Genomic DNA, 20162 nt, shown 5'->3' with positions numbered 1-20162 from the left:
AAGAAACTTTCGTGCCTGAGACCCCACAAACGGACAGGCTTGCTGGCGCCAACTGGACGTCTGGATGTTGGAGTGGGGTTGGTAGTGGTAGTTCGCGGGAAGACATACATACAGACGAAATTCCTGAAGTATCCGATGACGTCGTTGCTGATTTTAACGAGGGAATGGCGAAAATAGCTAGACATTCAAAAAGGGAAGACCTCACGCCACTAACATTCCAACTGTCCACGACATGGGAGGAAGCAATACCGGATGAAAGAAAAACTTGCATAGAGAAAGCAACGAAAGCATGTGAAGTAATCTGCAGTGTTATAGCTCCGAAAGAAGGCGAAAAACTTTTTCAAGCGATGCACCAGCCTACCGCGAACGATCTTGATGAACCAACAGAGGATCTTATTGCCTTGATGTCCGCATATCGAGATGCCATGACAAAAAATGTTAAGATTCAAATACTCAGCATCTATGCTTATCGGTATACCATGAAGCTGTTACAGAAATTCCACGAGCCTTATAAAAAGATAAGTTTGAGACAAATAAAAAGGGCGAGATCACTGCAAGAAAACGCAATGCAAGAAAACGAAGGCCGGGGTCAAATGTCCCGAAAGTATTCAGCCATCGAGTACGTCTGGACACAAACAAAGTCGACCACTTTATAGATTTTGTTAACCGTCCTTATTTCAACCAAGACGTCGCCTTTGGAACGCGAACACTGACCTTACATGGGGAAGGCAAAATAACAATGCCCAACGTAATCCGGACCGTGACTAGATCGACCATAATTATGCAGTACCTTCAATATTGCGATGAAGAATCATTTGAACCGGCTAGCCGCTCAACCCTTTGTCGCATTCTTGAAGTGAGAGAGGCTTCACAGCAGAAGTCTCTCAGTGGTCTGGACAACATTGCAGCAGAAGGGGTCGCATCTTTTGAGCGGCTGTTGAGTATTCTAGAAGAGCTGAATCAGGCTGGTGCCGACAAAAGAAGAGTTACGGAACTGGCAAAGAAATTGAACGATGGGAAAAGATAGCTGAAGACGGAGTTTAAAGTGAACTGTTCAGCAGAGGAGAGTGAGTGCGCAGACCACTGCAGAAAATTTGCGTTAAGCGATCCAGTTGATCCATGCTTCAACCATCAGTGCTCACACTCACACAATATGGTGTGTGAACAATGCAAACAATTGAAGGCAACGTTAGACGAGATGGAAGAAAGTACAAAGAAACACTCCAGCCATCTTTACAGCCAAGAACAAAAGCATGATCTTCTTTACGATTTTGAAAGATCTAAGAATTGCATTTTTCTTTGGAAATCTCATGCCTTAATCTCTGTCAACCAAGAATCTGCCAAACAAGAAGCCCTCCAAAGTCTTGACAGTCAGTCAGTCCTTGTTGTTATCGACTGGGCGATGAAATTTCTTCAAATGAAATACAGAGAAAAACAAAGTGAATGGTTTGCTAAAAGAGGCCTTAGCTGGCATATAAGCAGTGTGATCTCAAAAGACCAAGAAACGCAGAAAGCTAAGGTCCTGTCGTATGCCCATCTATTAGATTCGTGTTGTCAAGATTGGTATGCGGTGGTATCTATTTTAGAAAACCTTTTTCAAGACATCAAAATAAATTTTCCAAATGTTTAGCACGCATTTCTACGTTCTGACGAGGCTGGCTGCTACCATTGCAATCACCTAATAGCAGCAGTCAAAGATATTGGAGATCGAGTGGGAATTACAGTTGCACGTTATGACTTTTCAGAACCCCAGCAATGAAAGGATGTTTGTGACAGGGTGCTTTGTCCCATGAAAGCAGCCATAAGAAAGTATTGCGCGGAAGGCCATGACATCATGAACGTAGGAGCAATGCACGAGGCCCTTAAGGAACGGCCTGTCAAAGGAACGACAGCGGCTGTAGCCATTTTGGATGAGTCATCCAAAATTCTTGAGGTTCAGAAGATAAAACAATTTAGTGAGTTGCACAACTTTAGATACGAAGAGAGTGGGATAAGAGTGTGGAAAGCTTACGCTGTTGGGATCGGCAAGCTTATCCCTTGGCAATTTTTGTACATACGGCACCAGGGCTGCACAAATATATCATTAATGGAGGGAAAAGGATTCTTCACCAACACAGAAATAAGAGACCTTCATCGCCCAAGAAAGTGTCAAGCAAGGAAAGACAACGTTGAAATTGATGAATGCTGAATAGAGTCTGCTGTCCCTTTTATCAGACAAAAGGGACAACAATATTTCTTCAGTCTTGTAACTGAATCAATTAAGCTTTTATTGTGCAAGTCTTAGTAATTTGTTTTTTCCAAAAATTCTTTGGTATGTTGAGTTTTTTCGTATTTGTTATGTGACTTTTAGCCGATGACCCGAAACGGAGACGCTTAATTCGATAAAATATTTAAATAATCTAATTGTTTTTTTATAAACCCGCCAATCGAACACTGTCGAGCTCACTTAACTCACTCTCCATCAAGGAATAACCAAAGTTCGAGAAATCAAAATTCCAACTAGAATTCAAGGCTCGATCTTCAACTGTCCAGTCTGTCTCGGAATTCCCAGAAGAGAAAGCACATAGAATAACAACCCAAATACAGACTGAAATATGACCATTATGACTGATGCTAGAATTTTCATATATCGAACTTAAGCTACTGACAACGTGTAGCACGGCCTATTATATTTGCGATTAGTGCCGGGTTGGTTGATTCATCACGCCTTAATAATGTACTATATGACCTACTATTACTAAAGTTGCTTAAGTTAAGGTATCTAGACATTGACTGTACACATTTCACTGTTTTCAAGCAAAAATAGCAATCAGTTTAGTCGTGATGGGAATTCATAAACATGTAATTAAAATGTGGACTAGACGTGAATAGACACCCTATTCTGGTTTTCGATTCCTCGGCTTTTGGAGTCCAATCCCCATTTTCACAACTTATCTTTAAGGACTACTGTGTACTCTCGTCCCATACAGCGTAAAGGTCAATTCGTGAAGGACTTGCCCGCTGTAAAATGTAAATACTTAATTTTAAAGGTAAAAAAAATTTCCCTAAAAACGCAACTGTTGTACGTCGAATAAAGCACGTTTGGAAGGGCGAGACTAACAAGGTTAGTGGCAAAGGTAGTAAACTTAATGGTCTACACTTCCGTTCTGTTTTCCTGTAAATAAAGTACAAAAAAGTTGCCTAATGGCATTTTTTATTATTTTTAAGCTTAATAATATCAATAATTATAACAAAATATTACAACAAGCAAATGCGATGACCTTTCTAAAGTCTCGCCTGTGACTATGCTTCCAATGAAACCGTTAAAACGATTAATTTAGTAAATAAAAATTAAGGTTTGGCTGCTGAACTTTTAGGAATAATTATATTTCTGAAGATCTATTTATTGAAAAAGGAAGAAAACGAAGAAACATAATTTTTTTCGGTTAAAAAAACATATTTTACTTCCGAGCGGCAAGTATTTGGAGAAATTTCCCGTCGAAGCAGCCAGTGTCACGCAACGCGAATTCTGCATCAATATGTAAATTTGACTCGAAACCTTAAAGTCTGAATCGCGTTGTGCCACAACTTTTATTGCATAAATTGATAGAATACCTCTTTATCTTTAACTAAAACATGTTTTTAAGTCTAGGTTAGGTGCCACTTTTAAGAATTTTGTGAAATTTCTGAGGCATATTTTGGTGCAGTTTGCTTACTTAATTGAATTACTAGAATAACGATAACCTGTTTTTGCTGATTACAGAGAAATACGGCTAAATCGTATTGGAACAGTAAGAAGAAGCAATATACTTCCAAATGAGCACAAATGGTCTAGGTTTTAACGGCCCGCAGTAGCTTTTAACGATCCTTGAAAAACCTGAATAACAGCGTCTAAAATTTGCATATTTTAGCCGGTAACGGTCGTTCAGAGATGAAATGCTGATAATGGCAGTAAAATAAACTATTTCCTCATTCTAACTGCATTTTCCTTATAAGGATGGATAGTGGTATTGATGATATAAATATGAGGCAAAAGTGTTTTCGAGTCTGGAATCGAGTGGAACGCTTTTAGGGACATTGCTTCTTAACTGCTTGACTTCAAGACTATTTAAGAAGGAATTGGCTTAGAATATCAACACCCTTTAATATACACTTCATTGTGTTTATCAGATCTGCGGAGATTATAGTTCCATTTGTTTTGTAACTTAGCGTTAATATATAAATTCATTATTTTAATTTTACATTACCATTATTCGTTGAAAAAGAGTAACTTAGAGTTCGCTTCGCGCTGGCTGCCATATTTCTGCAAGTTAATTATGACCTACAATAGCGAACACAAAATTGATTCTTTTTTTACAGTACATGCGTGGTATATTTCCATACTTGCCTGCTTCACGCTGCTGATTGCTAACCGTGTATTTCAAGAAGTTACTTATTTTGTTTTACCTTCTAAACGGTGTTGTTATTGTAATTTTGAAGCACTTACTTGAAGAACAAAATCCCGACTGCAAAGAAAAGTCATCGATTGCAATATCGCCGGTGTAGCTACTTCCTCTTTCTCCTCTAAATTTTACCTGAGGTAGATGGAAGAATGTATAAGTTCAGGTGCTTACCGTCTGTGAATATATAGACTTGATTAATCGATTAAAAAAATTGTCTCGTGCAAAGCGTAAATCGTAAAAGATGCGATCTGATGGAGTTATGGGGCGATCTAACCACCAACTGCATATTTCGTGCTTTCGTCTTTTTTCCGCGAGAAATGTTTAAATTTTAAGGCGCAAAAACTGCACGTGCTTTTATTTTCTAACAAGTAGAAAGCAAACGTTTCAAAGAAAGCTGTTGGGTCCTATCCTTCATGGTTTATACGGTTTAACTAACAACACTTTTTGAATCAAGTGCTGCGAAATGCACGCCAAGAGGCTATTCAAACTAGAAACAACCAATTTAAAATGTCATTTGTCCCGCTTTAGCTAATCACCTTGGAATTTTACTATAATAAGCAGCGAACCAAAAACAAACGAAAAAAAGAAACAAATTTTGAGGGTATTTAGGTACGTGTAAAAGCCGTAATTTTCAAATACTGAGCGAGACGATAATTCACAAATTACATCATCATAATCATGACTAATAATTGCCCATTTCCAGAGCAACGAGACGGCCCATGGACCCTGGCTCCTATTTCACAGAGGCTGAATAAGTTAATGTATAACTGTCAAGATTTAGTTCTTCCTCTATGATAAGGTGTTTAATGTCTCAAAAAATGGTGGTGCTGTGTCAGAGGTGAAATAATTTTGTGTAATGAGAAAAGTACGTAGTAGATTATTAGCGTTTTCATACTGAACGATCGCAAATGACCAGAAACATACCAAAATGACAATAGAAAATGTTTTCAGCAACGATGAAAATTTTTCTTACCGGGTACGCTGCCCAGTAATATATAGTAATACTTGCATCAAACCACCTGTTGCCTTGGTTACCACTTTTAGAGAACACTCTTCTGCTATTGATTGTCACATCCAGTCTCCCAATCGTTGCACCATACATGTGGTAGGAGAATTTAAGGCACATGGTTCCTCTGAACCTCTGCATGGGGCTGATTAGTATCGCATAATCTCCCCGTACTCGAGGACTAGACGTTTCTATGTACATGTAATATCCTGTGGAAAAATAAATGTGACTGACTTTTTCGAACTCTTCCAACAAAGTTATAGCTGACCTTTTCTGCCATTGCCCATCACAACCTTGGAAAAATCGAGACCATTCAAACTACGATATTAATACTTGAATGGTAAAGAGTTTTAAGCTGTTTCTCTTGATGTCTGCTAAACTTAATGAGGAACTCATGTGACGTTGAAATTACGTCATTTTTTCTGGACAGCTGGCAGGCGTCCTTTCAGATCTTACAGTTAAGTGGTATACTCAGAGCAGGCACTTTTTAACCCCCCCCCCCCCCCACCCCCCCCTCCTCTCCCACAGGTTAAATAAGGCTAACAACTTCCATTGTTAATAAACATCATCATCATCATCATCAGCAACAGCAGTAGCAGCATAAGAACTATCGTTAGTTCTGTATTTTCATTGTTAATTAACAACGCCCGAAATTTACTTTCAAATTAGAAGACAAGCCGTCTGATTTCAAAATAATAATTCTAAAGTTTTATGTTTTGTTAACCTACCGCTTCCAGAAGTATGGTCAGAAGAGGGTCCTGTTGGAGAAGACGATGTACCTCCTTTATTTCGAGTCCAGTCAAACGTGTCATTTTTGTCCTGTGTAAAGCCACACATTGAGTTGTCAAAGTTGCAGGCGGTGGCTAATGAAAACAAAAACAAAACATGAGGGTAAAACAGTTGGCTCCACCAAATCGATTGATACATACAGTTTCATGCTCATTTCCAAGTAGGAAGGAAGGCCCACAGAGTGAGGCAAGTCTTTCCAATTTTACATTGTTCTCGTGATAATCATGTCACCATATTATAAATTAGCATTCTTGCTAAAGCAGCTGAACCTAACTTTAATGAAGAGTACCCACTTAATAAGGACGTTTTTGTCATGGACAGTTTCAACGAAATGTCCTCAAAATTAACCTAGATAATAAGGCCAAAAGCTAATAGGGGCCCTGTTTCATAACAAAATAGTGCCTTTAACAACTGCCTTTTATTTTTATCAGTTTTGAACTTGACTTTCAAGCTTGTTTCACTAGTTCATGAATTGTTATGAGGTCGCACTTAAATAAAGGTTTTTTTTTACAGTGAAAACTTCCTCTATTTGTCAAGCAAGTTTAAAAATATTTTTATAACCAACTTCGTTTCAGTTTAGTGCTAGCTCCAAAGACTTTTTTTTTACGTCCTGAAGGCTTTGTAGGAGGGTTTTTTTAATTTTTAATACAAGTACAAACGTTTATAAACACCGTTATAATTATCAACCACTTGTTAACAAAGGTTTACGAACACTTACAGAGTTTTTTTTAGTTAGTGACTAGCTAAGTTACAAGATATACTTCTTTTCTAGTTTTGACAGCAAAATATTGAACTAGCACAAATTGACAATTACAAAAAAAGGAAAAACGACAACAACTTAGAAAAAGGAAACAAAAAGAAAAATTAACGTCACAAGTGTATATTAGAGGTGTTTAAAGATATTTTGGAAGGGAGTAGAAATCTTATTTCCGAAAGCTATTTGTTTGTGAATAGTCAGTGTTTTACGTAGAAGTGTAAGAAAAGTAGCAAAGGAGAGTTTTATGTCGTGTAGACAGCTGCATTATATTCAGAATTTCAAAATATGAAGTGTTTAGTTCAATGAATATCTGTGCTCTATATTATTAAAAACCCCATATATAATTATACTATTTGATAACGTGAGAGATTGTTTGTTTTGTTGACCCACCAGCTCTGGAAGGTCTTCAAAAAGGCTATAGAAGAGGAGCAGTATAAGAACATGTGATCTAATGACTGTATATCAGTTAAGCATTGAGGGAAAATATTGCTGTCACAAATTTTGGCTTTAGACAGACTTGCTTCGGTAGGAAATGTGAACACTAAGCTGAGGTGTGTTGAAAAACGTACTTACCGGGTGGGGATGTTATTGGAGGTCGAGGCGTTGTAACTGAAATGAGAAATAATTACGAAAACAGTACAAAAACACGAATGAACGACTTGGTTGTGGACAGTTGACTGCTTGACATTGTTTTACATCTGTGTTTTCACTTGTAGTTTTTTTTTTGTTATTTTGCGTTTCTTAGGGACTAATTGGTGCAAATATATATATTTGCAAGAGCAAGAAATTTAGTTGTCAGTTCTCTCAGTTTAGGTTCTCAATTTTGGCTCAAGTTGTCGACGTTTTTACCGCTTGCCAGTTTCAAACATTCGGTAGGATTTATTCTGCTTGTTCTTTTCTGTTTGCTCCCGGTTTACGTTATTCCTATGTTACATTTTTTATGTTTATAAGTTTTCCTGTCTTCTTGTTTCTTAAGCGAACTTCTTTTTCTCTGTCTGTCCGTCGGATAAAAAGTGTTAAAGGAGTGTTCCGAAAAAATTAATAGTGAACACGAAGTTTCATTTTATAATATTCTTGTTAATACTACACAGACTTCGCTCTAAACTCCTTTAGTTCACAGCTTATTGACATTGTTTCGTTTTGTTGGCCCACCAGTTCTGGAAGGTCTTCCAAAAGGCTATAGCAGAGGAACAGTAAAAGAACATGTAATGTAATGACTGTTTATCAGTTAAGCATTAAGGGAAAATATTGTTCTCATAAATGTTGGCTCCAGACAGACATACTTCGGTAGGAAATGAGGACAATAAGCTGAGGTGTGTTGAAAAACGTACTTACCGGGAGGGGATGGTGTTGGAGGTCGAGGCGTTGTAACTGAAATGAGAAATAATTACGAAATCAGTACAAAAACAAGAATGCACGACTTTGTTTGGACAGTTAACTGCTTGACTTCAAGACTTTTTAAGAAGGAATTGGCTTAGAATATCAACACCCTTTAATATACACTTCATTGTGTTTATCAGATCTGCGGAGATTATAGTTCCATTTGTTTTGTAACTTAGCGTTAATATATAAATTCATTATTTTAATTTTACATTACCATTATTCGTTGAAAAAGAGTAACTTAGAGTTCGCTTCGCGCTGGCTGCCATATTTCTGCAAGTTAATTATGACCTACAATAGCGAACACAAAATTGATTCTTTTTTTACAGTACATGCGTGGTATATTTCCGTACTTGCCTGCTTCACGCTGCTGATTGCTAACCGTGTATTTCAAGAAGTTACTTATTTTGTTTTACCTTCTAAACGGTGTTGTTATTGTAATTTTGAAGCACTTACCTGAAGGACAAGATCCCGACTGCAAAGAAAAGTCATCGATTGCGATATCGCCGGTGTAGCTACTTCCTCTTTCTCCTCTAAATTTTACCTGAGGTAGATGGAAGATTGTATAAGTTGAGGTGCTTACCGTCTGTGAATATATACATTTGATTAATCGATTAAAAAAATTGTCTCGTGCAAAGCGTAAATCGTAAAAGATGCGATCTGATGGAGTTATGGGGCGATCTAACCACCAACTGCATATTTTGTGTTTTCGTCTTTTTCCGCGAGAAATGTTTAAATTTTAAGGCCTAAAAACTGCACGTCCTTTTATTTTCTAACAAGAAGAAAGCAAACGTTTCAAAGAAAGCTGTTGGGTCCTATCCTTCATGGTTTATACCGTTCAACTGACAACCGTTTTTGAATCAAGTGCTGCGTAGTCACGCCAAGAGGCTATTCAAACCAGTAACAACCAATTTAAAATGTCATTTGTTCCGCTTTAGCTAATCACCTTGGAATTTTACTATAATAAGCAGCGAACCAAAAACAAACGAAAAAAAGAAAAAAAAAAAACAATTGTCGTAAGTTTTAAATACTGACCGAGACGATAATTCTCAAATTACATCATCATTATCATGACTAATAAAAGCCATTTCATGAGCAACGAGACGGCCTATGGACCCTGGCTCCTATTTTACAGAGGCTGAATAAGTTAATGTATAACTGTTAAGATTGAGTTCTTCCTCTATGATAAGGTGTTTAGTGTCTCAAAAAATTGTGGTGCTGTGTTAGAGGTGAAATAATTTTGCGTAATAAGCAAAGTACATAGTAGATTAATAGCGTTTTCATACTAAAGGATCGCAAATGACTAGAAACATACCAAAGTGACAATAGAAATTGTTTCCAGCAAAGATGAAAATTTTTCTTACCGGGTACACTCCTGAGTAATTTATAGTAATACTTGCATCAAGCCACCTGTTGCCTTGGTTACCACTTTTAGAGAACACTATTGTGCTATTGATTGTCACATCCAGTCTCCCAATCGTTGCACCATACATGTGGTAGGAGAATTTAAGGCACTTGATTCCGCAGAAGCTCTGCTTGGGGCTGATTAGTATTGCATGATCTCCCTGTACTCGAGGACTAGACGTTTCTATGTACATGTAATATCCTGTGGAAAAATAAATGTGACTGACTTTTTCGAACTCTTCCAACAAAGTTATAGTTGGCCTTTTCTGGTTTCATGCCATTGCCCATCACAACCTTAGAAAAATCGAGACCATTGAAACTACGATATTAATACTTGAATGGTAAAGAGTTTTAAGCTGTTTCTCTTGATGTCTGCTAAACTTAATGAGGAACTCATATGACGTGGAAATTACGTCATTTGTTCTGGACAGCTGGCAGGCGTCCTTTCAGATCTTATAGTTAAGTGTTATACTTAGAGCAGGCACTTTTTAACTCCTCCCCTTCTCCCACAGGTTGAATAAGGCTAACAACTTCCATTGTTAATAAACATCATCATCATCAGCAGCAGCAGCAGAACCAGCAGCAGCATTAGAACCAGCGTTAGTTCTGTATTTCCATTGTTAATTAACAACGCCAAATTTACTTTTAAATTAGAAGACAAGCCCTCTGATTTTAAAATAATGATTCTAAAGTTTTATGTTTTTGTTAACCTACCGCTTCCAGAAGTATGGTCAGAAGAAGGTCCTGTTGGAGAAGACGATGTACCTCCTTTATTTCGAGTCCAGTCAAACGTGTCATTTTTGTCCTGTGTAAAGCCACACATTGAGTTGTCAAAGTTGCATGCTGTGGCTAATGAAAAAGAAAATAAATTAAAACATGAGGGTGAAACAGTTGACTCCACCAAATCGATTGACACATACAGTTTCATGCTCATTTCCAAGTAGGAAGGGAAGCCGACAGCGTGAGGCAAGTCTTTCCAATTTTACATTGTTCTCGTGATAATCATGTCATCATATTATAAATTATCATTCTTGGATATGGTCCTTGCTAAAGCAGCTGAACCTAACTTTAATGAAGAGTACCCACTTAACAAGGACGTCTTTGTCATGGACAGTTTCCTTGGTCTGTTACCACGAAATGTCCTCAAATTTAACCCAGATAATAAGGCCAAAAGCTGTTTCTTAACAAAAAAAATTCCCTTAACAACTGCCTTCTTATCAGTTTTGAACTTCACTTTCAAGCTTGTTTCACTAATTTATGAATTGTTATGAGCTCTCACTCAAATAAAGTTTTTTTTTTTGACAGTGAAGACTTTCTCTATCTGTCAAGCAAGTTTAAAACTATTTTGATAACCAACTTCGTTTCAGTTTAGTGCTAGCTCGAAAGACTGTTTTCTTTCCTCCTGGAGGCTTTGTAGCAGGCTTTTTTAATTTTTAATGCAAGTAAAAACATTTACAAACACCGTTATAAGTATCAACCACTTGTTAACAACGGTTTACGAATACTTAAACGGTTTTTTCAGTTAGTGACTAACTAACTATATTTGGAAGCACGAGATGTAATTTCATGTTGGAGAAAACTTTTTTCGTCACTGGATTTCGAGCACAGCTCGGATTGTGAAAAGTTCGAATTTAAAGAAAGTTGAATTTTTCCAAGTATATTTCATATTTGTTTCCTACTCGCCGAGAGAATTTGATGGGAAAATTATCAGAAATATCTACTTCTAAACGAAAATGGAATATAAGGACCTTAGAGTGAGTCGTTGTTACGTCTTTTTCGCTAGCAAGCATTTAAAATGTATAGTACGAATCGTTTTCTTACCAAGGTTTACGAATACTTAAACGGTTTTTTCAGTTAGTGACTAACTAACTATATTTGGAAGCACGAGATGTAATTTCATGTTGGAGAAAACTTTTTTCGTCACTGGATTTCGAGCACAGCTCGGATTGTGAAAAGTTCGAATTTAAAGAAAGTTGAATTTTTCCAAGTATATTTCATATTTGTTTCCTACTCGCCGAGAGAATTTGATGGGAAAATTATCAGAAATATCTACTTCTAAACGAAAATGGAATATAAGGACCTTAGAGTGAGTCGTTGTTACGTTTTTTTCGCTAGCAAGCATTTAAAATGTATAGTACGAATCGTTTTCTTACCAAGGTTCCCTCCTGGCGTCGTGGGGATGAGAGGTGAGGGGGGTGGTGGTGGTGATCCTCCTAAACATAACACAACCAAAGTTAATCAGCTTAATGTAATATATCAAACACGAATAAGATCTTTTCGTCCGATTTTCAAAAGCGGTTTGGAGAAACAAGGCGCAGCAGAGTTCATTTTTTAACACTCTTTGAGGTGTTTTTTACAGCTTTTCAAACTATTAAAAAGGCCTGGATAAACTCTATTCAAATGTTTACCGAATTTATGATAATGATTAAGATCACATTTCCAAACGTCCCATTTCTTTTGTAGCTTATTATCATGTATTATTAATGTTTGAGAATTTTGCTTCCCCTTCCACTTTGGGATAATTGCTTCCTATTATAACTGGTCACAATTAGCGTTTCTTGAAGCTTTCTTCATCAAGAATTTGAAGCCTACTATCAACGAAGGACTTAAAACCTCTAGAGAATTAGACCTTTTCCTCCGATTACCAAGTATTCTAGTTATATTACGTAATGTTAACGCGTCTATGATATTAAAGTCGCCTAATGTAAATTGATATCTTTACAGGACTAGGACTCTGTAATAGAACCGAAACATTGTAAGTTCCAACTTTCTTGTAATAGAACAAAACTTGGTTTCTACAATGACATCAATTCGCGGCCTTGCTTTCTTCATTTTGTATTCGAAACTGTCAGATAGCTCTGGATATTACAGCAAGTTAAATATAAAGTCATACTTGGTGGGTCACATGTGGCGCGCTAACGTTAACCCAGTTTATGAAGCATAATGCAACGCGTATCCTTATAGTCTTTCCCCTCAGTATGTGTGCGTTAATAGTTTATCGACGGGGTTAAGCACAATGTTTACTGACAAGGCATTCGTCAGGTCTTTTTTTTCGAGAGCTATTTAACACTCAAAACCAGATTTTAAAGTACGTAGCTCGCAACTTCAAAGAAAAATATAAGAAAACCACCATTAATAGCAAAGGAGAAACTAATTGCACCACTTTTACTTCTCTACAATGATTTTTTAGTTCTGCTGGTCTGCGCTAGGCCCTTATTCTCTGCTCCAAATTTGATGCTTAATTTTCTCTCCATTTTATCGATTGTGTGAAACTGTTTTGTTTACCGTTTTCGATATGGTCCATATGGAGAACGCAGAGCATCTACTCGAATGTCGGTGTTTCTTCTTTAAGATTTACGTTACTTTAAAAATTCGCTTCTTTCTTTGGGGATATAACTTTCGAATTTTACAGTGTAAGGTTTTCTGCAGAAGGTTGTCGGAATGAACAAACAGCTAACTTAGTTCTCGCCTATAGTTAAATTAATTAAATGTGACTAGTCCCAAACCTCCTGCGCCACCTCCCAGTCCGGTATGTTGTTTGATCCAAGAGCGGAATTGAGTTACTCGTGCAAACACAGTGAAGATCTGTCTGGCGTTACATGATCTAGAACCCCAACTGACCGCTCCATGCAGAGTGTATGTTCTCCTATCGGAATTCAGGCACACATACGGGCCTCCACTGTCACCATGACAACCACTTAAAATGGTGTTCTCCACACCAGCGCACAACATTTGACGAGTGAAAGAAATTGAAACTGGAAAAAAACACAATACAAAGAGAATGAAAATGTCATTAATCCAGTCCCACTGAACAATGTCAAAATCTTAAACCGACTAGAAATCTAAATCAATTGTTTCTTTCTTGCGCTAACTCTCAGTTACTCACTTCTGTAGTCAGGCCGATCAATAGGGGATAGCATGGGGGACTGTATCATATTTTAAATCTTGTGCACTTTGTAAAAACAACTGTTTTCCTAGTGAAGCGGATAAGCTTGGCAGAACTAGTTTTCCTGTAAATTCTTCCGACTATTTTAAATTTTAAATTTGCTGAATTCTTTGCTTCTGAAACTTCAGTCAGATAAATACACGGATACCATTTGACCGGAAGTGCCCTTCAGTTCATACATTTGTTTAATATTATTGTCAATGAATGAGTTTTCTTTCATCAGACACAGGAGGCCCTCCAAATCATTTCAATCTCGGAATCAAAATATTCATTTCTAATGGGGCACAGATATTAGCGGGAAGTAGTTTTTTTCTAGAATTGGGTAGGGCGGGGGTAAGGCGAGATTGGGAAAAAGATGGTGGATAATTATTATTATTATTGTGGCCAAAATATCTTTTGACGACCTATTTATCCTCTAAGTGTCATTGTCATAGCCTGAATTGTCGGGTAGTTACGGAGGGAGGGCGGAATCCGCCCAACCCACCCGAGCCCCCAAAAGCCTGGTCTAGATAGGATAAATCAGATTTGAATGCCTCCAATCAAAAATTCCGGATTTGCACCTTGGTTATGGTTAAGGCCATATTGCAACCCTCTTTTGTTTGCCACCTTGTAAAATTTCATCCTGATATGGTGGAAGGTACAAATTAGACTTTTCCACTGGGAAAACTTGGTATATTTAAGTTATTGTTTGAATTTGTTGTTATTATTATTATTATTATTATTATTATTATTATTATTATTATTATTATAATTATTATTATTATTATTATTATTATTACTATTATTATTATTATTATTATTATTATTATTATAATTATTATTATAATTATTATTATTATTATTATTATTATTACTATTATTATTATTATTATTATTATTATTATTATTATTATTATTATTATTATTATTAGGGGTATCGAATGGTCTTTGCGAGCATGCGAGCAGTGTGTTTATTTTTGCGAGCACGAGCAGTTGTCAATTTTTTCTTGCGAGCAGCAAACATTTTAGAAAATACAGTTGGCGAGCAGCGAGCACTTTAGAAAAATACAGATGGCGAACAGCGAGCACTTTAGAAAAATACAGATGGCGAGCAGCGAGCACTTCGTAAGTTTTCCGCTAGCCGGAATCTCTCTTTTATTAATAGGATACGTTGTTTTGCGCCAAGTAATAGAACAATAGTTACAGGCTGAACTGTTGAAGAAAGACTGCCGGAAACCAGAGGTAAGGATGCTTCAACCTTTTTGTTTTAACCATATCATAACTGATTGATCGTTTATATACGTATAAAAAATAACTACAAAGGAGGATTAACGAAATTTTGAGCAATCGAGCACATGTTAACGGAATGCGAGCATGCGAGCAGTTGCAAAAATTTTGCTCGAGCTCGAGCAAGCGAGCACACGTGCAATTTTTACGTGCAATTCGAGCAAAGGCCAAATTTTGCGACAAAAAAATTATAAACAAGACCTTGAAATAAAATAATTTAAATTAAGTTACAGAGAAAAAGTGCTTACGCATGATTCGACCGATTTCTCTAAAACAATGAAGTTAGTTACATGGCGTAAGGACGTTAAATTGATAAAACTAATAAACTTAAAAATCACCTGTTATTAATATATTAAATAGATATGGTTTGGAGACATTTGTACTCAAGTTACTCTTTCAGACATACCTCCTGAGGACTGAATCTTCTGTCTGCACCTTGAATCGCTGATTGGCGGCATCATGGCTTGTTGCAAAATGTGATATGAGCTTCCAGGATGTCTGATCTTTCCCCAGCCTAGTTAATGCAAAGTAAAATGGCTTTAGTTTTAAAATAACTCGATCAGGCGTCCCGGCAAACAAGGGGAAATTTGACAACCTCGAGGAAACTGTTTAGTTTAGCCAGACAATTTTTCGGACACCCAAGAAAATTCCAATTACAAGAGTTTTTGGAAAAGTTAGTTTTCGTGTCAGTTCTTGTTCATTGTTCACAAAAATGTTAACTCAAAAGCTTTATGTTCAAGTTAATTATCATTCTACAGTTGACAATCTAATATCCTTTTCGTATTTACAGTGCTTGCAGCCATTCTTAATGGACTATAAAAACTGATAAGATCATCGGCATGTTACAATTCATCCTGCCTTACCTGTGATGTAGCATTTCGATCCTGTTGGAATATCTGAATCATGATTCGGCAGACAGACGGGATTCACTCGCTGTGACAGACTCACAGATGAGGAGAGTTGAATCAGTGCAATATCGTTGTTAAGACGTGTAGGCCTGTTGTAACTGTAATGAGAGATTATTCGTCGGGCGCCAACTTCTTGCTCTGTTCCCTCGTTTGTGTTCCGGTTATGATCACCAACCACGATTCTGTAATTTGAGGGATTTCTATAACAAGTAACACATTTCAATAAGTTTTAACTTACAGAAGATAAGGTAACATGTTAAGTTGCTGAATTCGAGGTTTGAATCGTTTGACATTTATTAAATCTTTAAAAGCTTTAATTAGCAGATTTATAAGGTTATAAAGCGAGCTGCTGAATTCTAGCTTTGAACCGTTTGCAATCTATTAATATTACTTTTCCTTACTTATACATTATTAACCAATCTTGAAATCATTTATGCAGCTGATAAGTAACAACATATAACAAAGAAAAAAATATAGATTTTTTAAGGTCACGCATAGATTTGACATTGAGGTAACTGTCGCGGAGGTTACATAGAGTCACTGCATACAATTACAAGATGCATGTTCAGTTGTACTTACGAGCTTCCTGCTACGCAGTGGGCAGCGGTTACTACCCAGTCACTGGAAATCAAAGAACCTCCACAAATAAATCTTCCATAACGTTTCAGGGCGATCTGTAAAAAGAAATATTGGAATACTAGAGGCACCCTTGTTTTTCTAGAATGACGTACAGCTTAGCAAACAGTAATTGAATTCAAACTGAGCCAATGCCCGGTTGCTAAAATAATAATTTGTGATTTTATTTTAGCTACTTGATGATTGGAGTGGATTCAGTGCCCCTTTCGTAGTTCCAATTGCATTCGGGAATGACAATGAAACTTAGATGGCGCATTGAAAGACAAAAATAGTATAAGCAGATGATCTCACCAAGGGTACGAATGACGACGTTATTAAATGTGAAAGGTGGTCAGCTACGATATAAATTCTAACAATTTTAGCAAAAACTACCGAAAATAGCACTATTAACCAATCAAACCCAATAAAGGAAACTATTAAGATAGAAACATTTAAAATATGAAACAAGATACAGTATAGAATTATAAAACTTTACAGTGATATTTTATTTTACAGAAATTTAATATTATTAATATTTAATTTATTTGTAGTGTGCGGGTTTCAATGCTCACCCGCACATAACAATGATACAAATTAAAGAAAGATACATATGAGTTGACAGTGAGTATAACAACGAGACTGAAATCAAATATGATCATTACTCTGATCCTAGATCATTGAATTTTACAACTAGACTGTTTTTGAAACAATGGGCAGTGTGGGAGTTACTGCTTCTACAACTGAGAAAACCTGAACTATAGTCACAACTAGACAGACACGGAATGTTAATGTAACTCCATGGATTAAGGGAACCAACAAATTGCATAAAAGATACAACTGTTTTATGCCCTCTACTACGCTCTAAGGTGGATTTAAAACTCATGTTCCATTAACTGCCTTGATGCTTATAATGTAACTGACTTTCTTAAACTTGTAAACAATTGAGCCGTTTTTATGAACTGAAATAAAATTACTTCTAGGTGATTCAATTACATTTGCCTGTTACCTATCCCCTTCGTGCCATGTGGCACATAAGGCCTCAATTACATTTGCCAATTAACGTTTAATTTTTGAAGTGATTGTTGTCATTAATTTCTAGAAGAAAGAGTTGGTTGCGCGTTCGGTGTTCTCTAAGTTTGGGTCTCTAAGTTTCCCATTAAATATAGTCAACCCTTCGTCGACAGCACTTATGGTTTATTTAAAAACGTCGTATTAAAAGTGCTATAGCCAAGTGAAACTTGTTCAAGAGGCATTTTTGGAAAAACATTAAATCACATTAATATTATAAGAATAGCCCTAGGGATAAAAAGCCTTAACAACTGGATCGTAATGTTTAGAATAACTTGTTCGCGTTTGATTACTTCTTAACAATAGACGACCATAACGTTATCGCAGCTGTTAATATAAGTACAGTTATTAGTAGTATTTTGGAGCAGAGAATTATCCAAATTATCAATTTGATATCACTAATCGTACCTGCCATGGCCAGGCTCCTGGCTTAGCGTCCTGGCCACCAATGACACGTGACTGAGTGATGGGCGTACTGCCACATGGCAGCTTACCTGTAATCGACAAGAATAAAATCGTATTTGAGTTGTGACAGCACAAAGGTTTCAATACACAAGGGATTGATATTTTAGTGTCCATATTAATGTCTGGTTTGCCTGTGCAGGTTTTTCTTTACTTCGTCCCGTGATTGGTTAGTAAGATTCGCGCCACTTTCTCAGCTAATGAGAAAGGAAACCCAACCCAATCATGACTTGCTCGCACGAGTTTTACTTTACTTGGCACCGTTAACATGAATTCGCTTCGAGTTCTGCTGGGTTTATTGTGCTGTTAATGCCGGTCTATTATGGCCGTCAAAGATTGGTCAGAGTAACCATTATGGTTTTGGTTTTGTGACACTCAACTAAAAAACCACTCCAGTAGAAAATGAGGTGTGTTGAAAAACGTACTTACCGGGTGGGGGTGGTGTTGGAGGTCGAGGCGTTGTAACTGAAATGAGAAGCAATTACGAAATCAGTACAAAAACACGAATGCACGACTTTGTTGTGGACAGTGAACTGCTTGACAATGTTTCGCATCCGTGTTTTCACTTGTCCAAACATTCGGTAAGATTTATTCTGCTTGTACTTTTCTGTTTGCTACCGGTATACGTTATTTCTTTGCTGTATTTTTTTATGTTTATAAGTTTTCCTGTATTCTTTTTCCCTAGCAAACCTCTCTCTCTTTCTGTCTGTTTGTCGGATAAAAATTATTAAGGGAGTGTTAATATTCTTGTTCATCCTTCACAGACTTCGCTCTAAACTCCTTTAGTTTATAGTTTATTGACATTGTTTCGTTTTGTTAGCCCACCAGTTCTGGAAGGTCTTCCAAAAGGCTATAGCAGAGGAGCAGTATAAGAGTATGTGATCTAATGAGTGTATATCAGTTAAACATTGAGGGGAAATATTGTTGTCATAAATTTTGGCTCTACACACACTTACTTCGGTAGGAAATGTGGACACAAAGCTGAGGTGTGTTGATAAACGTACTTACCGGGTGGGGGTGGTGTTGGAGGTCGAGGCGTTGTAACTGAAATGAGAAATAATTACGAAATAAGTACACAAACAAGAATGCACGACTTTGTTCTGGACAGTTAACTGCTTGACTTTAAGACTTTTTTTTAGAAGGAATTGGCTTAGAATATATATGAACACCTTTTAATATACACTTTATTGTGTTTATCAGATCTGCGGAGATTATAGTTCCATTTGTTTTGTAACATAGAGGTCATATATACATTCATTATTTTAATTTTACATTACCATTATTCGTTGGAAAAGACTAACTAAGAGTTCGCTTCGCGCTAGCTGCCATATTTCTGCCAGTTAATACTGACCTACAACAGCGAACACAAAATTGATTCTTTTGTTACTGTACATGCGTTGTATATTTCCATACTTGCCTGCTTCACACTGCTGATTGCTCACCTTGTATTTGTTGTATTGTTTTACCTTCTAAACGGTGTTGTTATTGTAATTTGGAAGCACTTACTTGAAGAACAAGATCCCGACTGCAAAGAAAAGTCATCGATTGCGATATCGCCGGTGTAGCTACTTCCTCTTTCTCCTATAAATTTGACCTGAGGTAGATGGAAGAATGTATAAGTTAGGTGCTTACCGTCGGTGAATATATACACTTGATTAATCGATTAAAAAAAATTGCCTCGTGTAAAGTGTAAACCGTAAAAGATGCGATCTGATGGAGTTATGGGGCGATCTAACCACCAACTGCATATTTCGTGTTTTCGTCTTTTTCCGCGAGAAATGTTTAAATTTTAAGGCCTAAAAACTGCACGTGCTTTTACTTTTTGACAAGAAGAAAGCAAACGTTTCACAGAAAGCTGTTGGGTCCTATCCTTCATGGTTTATACGGTTGAACTGACAACCTTTTTTTAATTAAGTGCAGCGATAGGCTATTCAAACTGGAAACAACCAATTTAATCTGTTATTTGGTTAGCTTTACTTAATCACCTTGGAATATAATAAGAAGCGAATCTAAAAACAAACGAAAAACAATTTTTTGCAATTATAATTGCCCATTTTAAGAGTATCGAGATGGCCTATGGACCCTGGCTCCTATTTCACAGAGGCAAAATAAGTTAATGTATAACTGTCAAGATTTAGTT

General features: G+C 36.8%; 2 protein-coding genes across 47 annotated transcripts in view; one reads left to right on the top strand and one right to left on the bottom strand.

Moving 5' to 3' along the window:
- The window catches only part of LOC146459589 (MAM and LDL-receptor class A domain-containing protein 1-like), a 194246-nt gene that overhangs the window by 42710 nt on the left and 131374 nt on the right, over positions 1–20162 (top strand). The window lies entirely within an intron of this gene.
- LOC146459593 (MAM and LDL-receptor class A domain-containing protein 1-like) overlaps positions 1–20162 on the bottom strand; it is a 65695-nt gene that overhangs the window by 20502 nt on the left and 25031 nt on the right. For 24 of the 42 annotated variants that reach the window (XM_085089272.1, XM_085089260.1, XM_085089265.1 and 21 more), the window contains 17 exons: positions 19529–19616; positions 19031–19066; positions 18452–18487; positions 17969–18054; positions 16457–16551; positions 15833–16077; positions 15376–15483; positions 13264–13512; positions 11911–11970; positions 10472–10606; positions 9718–9959; positions 8810–8897; positions 8309–8344; positions 7547–7582; positions 6156–6290; positions 5395–5636; positions 4466–4553 (listed from right to left, as the gene is read on the bottom strand). In XM_085089272.1, the coding sequence (XP_084945398.1) occupies positions 4466–4553; positions 5395–5636; positions 6156–6290; positions 7547–7582; positions 8309–8344; positions 8810–8897; positions 9718–9959; positions 10472–10606; positions 11911–11970; positions 13264–13512; positions 15376–15483; positions 15833–16077; positions 16457–16551; positions 17969–18054; positions 18452–18487; positions 19031–19066; positions 19529–19616 (2005 nt within the window). The remainder of the gene's footprint in view (positions 1–4465; positions 4554–5394; positions 5637–6155; positions 6291–7546; positions 7583–8308; positions 8345–8809; positions 8898–9717; positions 9960–10471; positions 10607–11910; positions 11971–13263; positions 13513–15375; positions 15484–15832; positions 16078–16456; positions 16552–17968; positions 18055–18451; positions 18488–19030; positions 19067–19528; positions 19617–20162) is intronic. The other 18 variants (XM_085089287.1, XM_085089293.1, XM_085089297.1 and 15 more) reach the window with 13 other exon arrangements.

Source organism: Pavona decussata, unplaced genomic scaffold (genome assembly GCF_977016875.1).
Source record: "Pavona decussata unplaced genomic scaffold, jaPavDecu1.1 SCAFFOLD_218, whole genome shotgun sequence".
Taxonomy (NCBI): Eukaryota; Metazoa; Cnidaria; class Anthozoa; order Scleractinia; family Agariciidae; genus Pavona; species Pavona decussata.
This window is presented reverse-complemented; position numbering and strand designations above follow the sequence as displayed.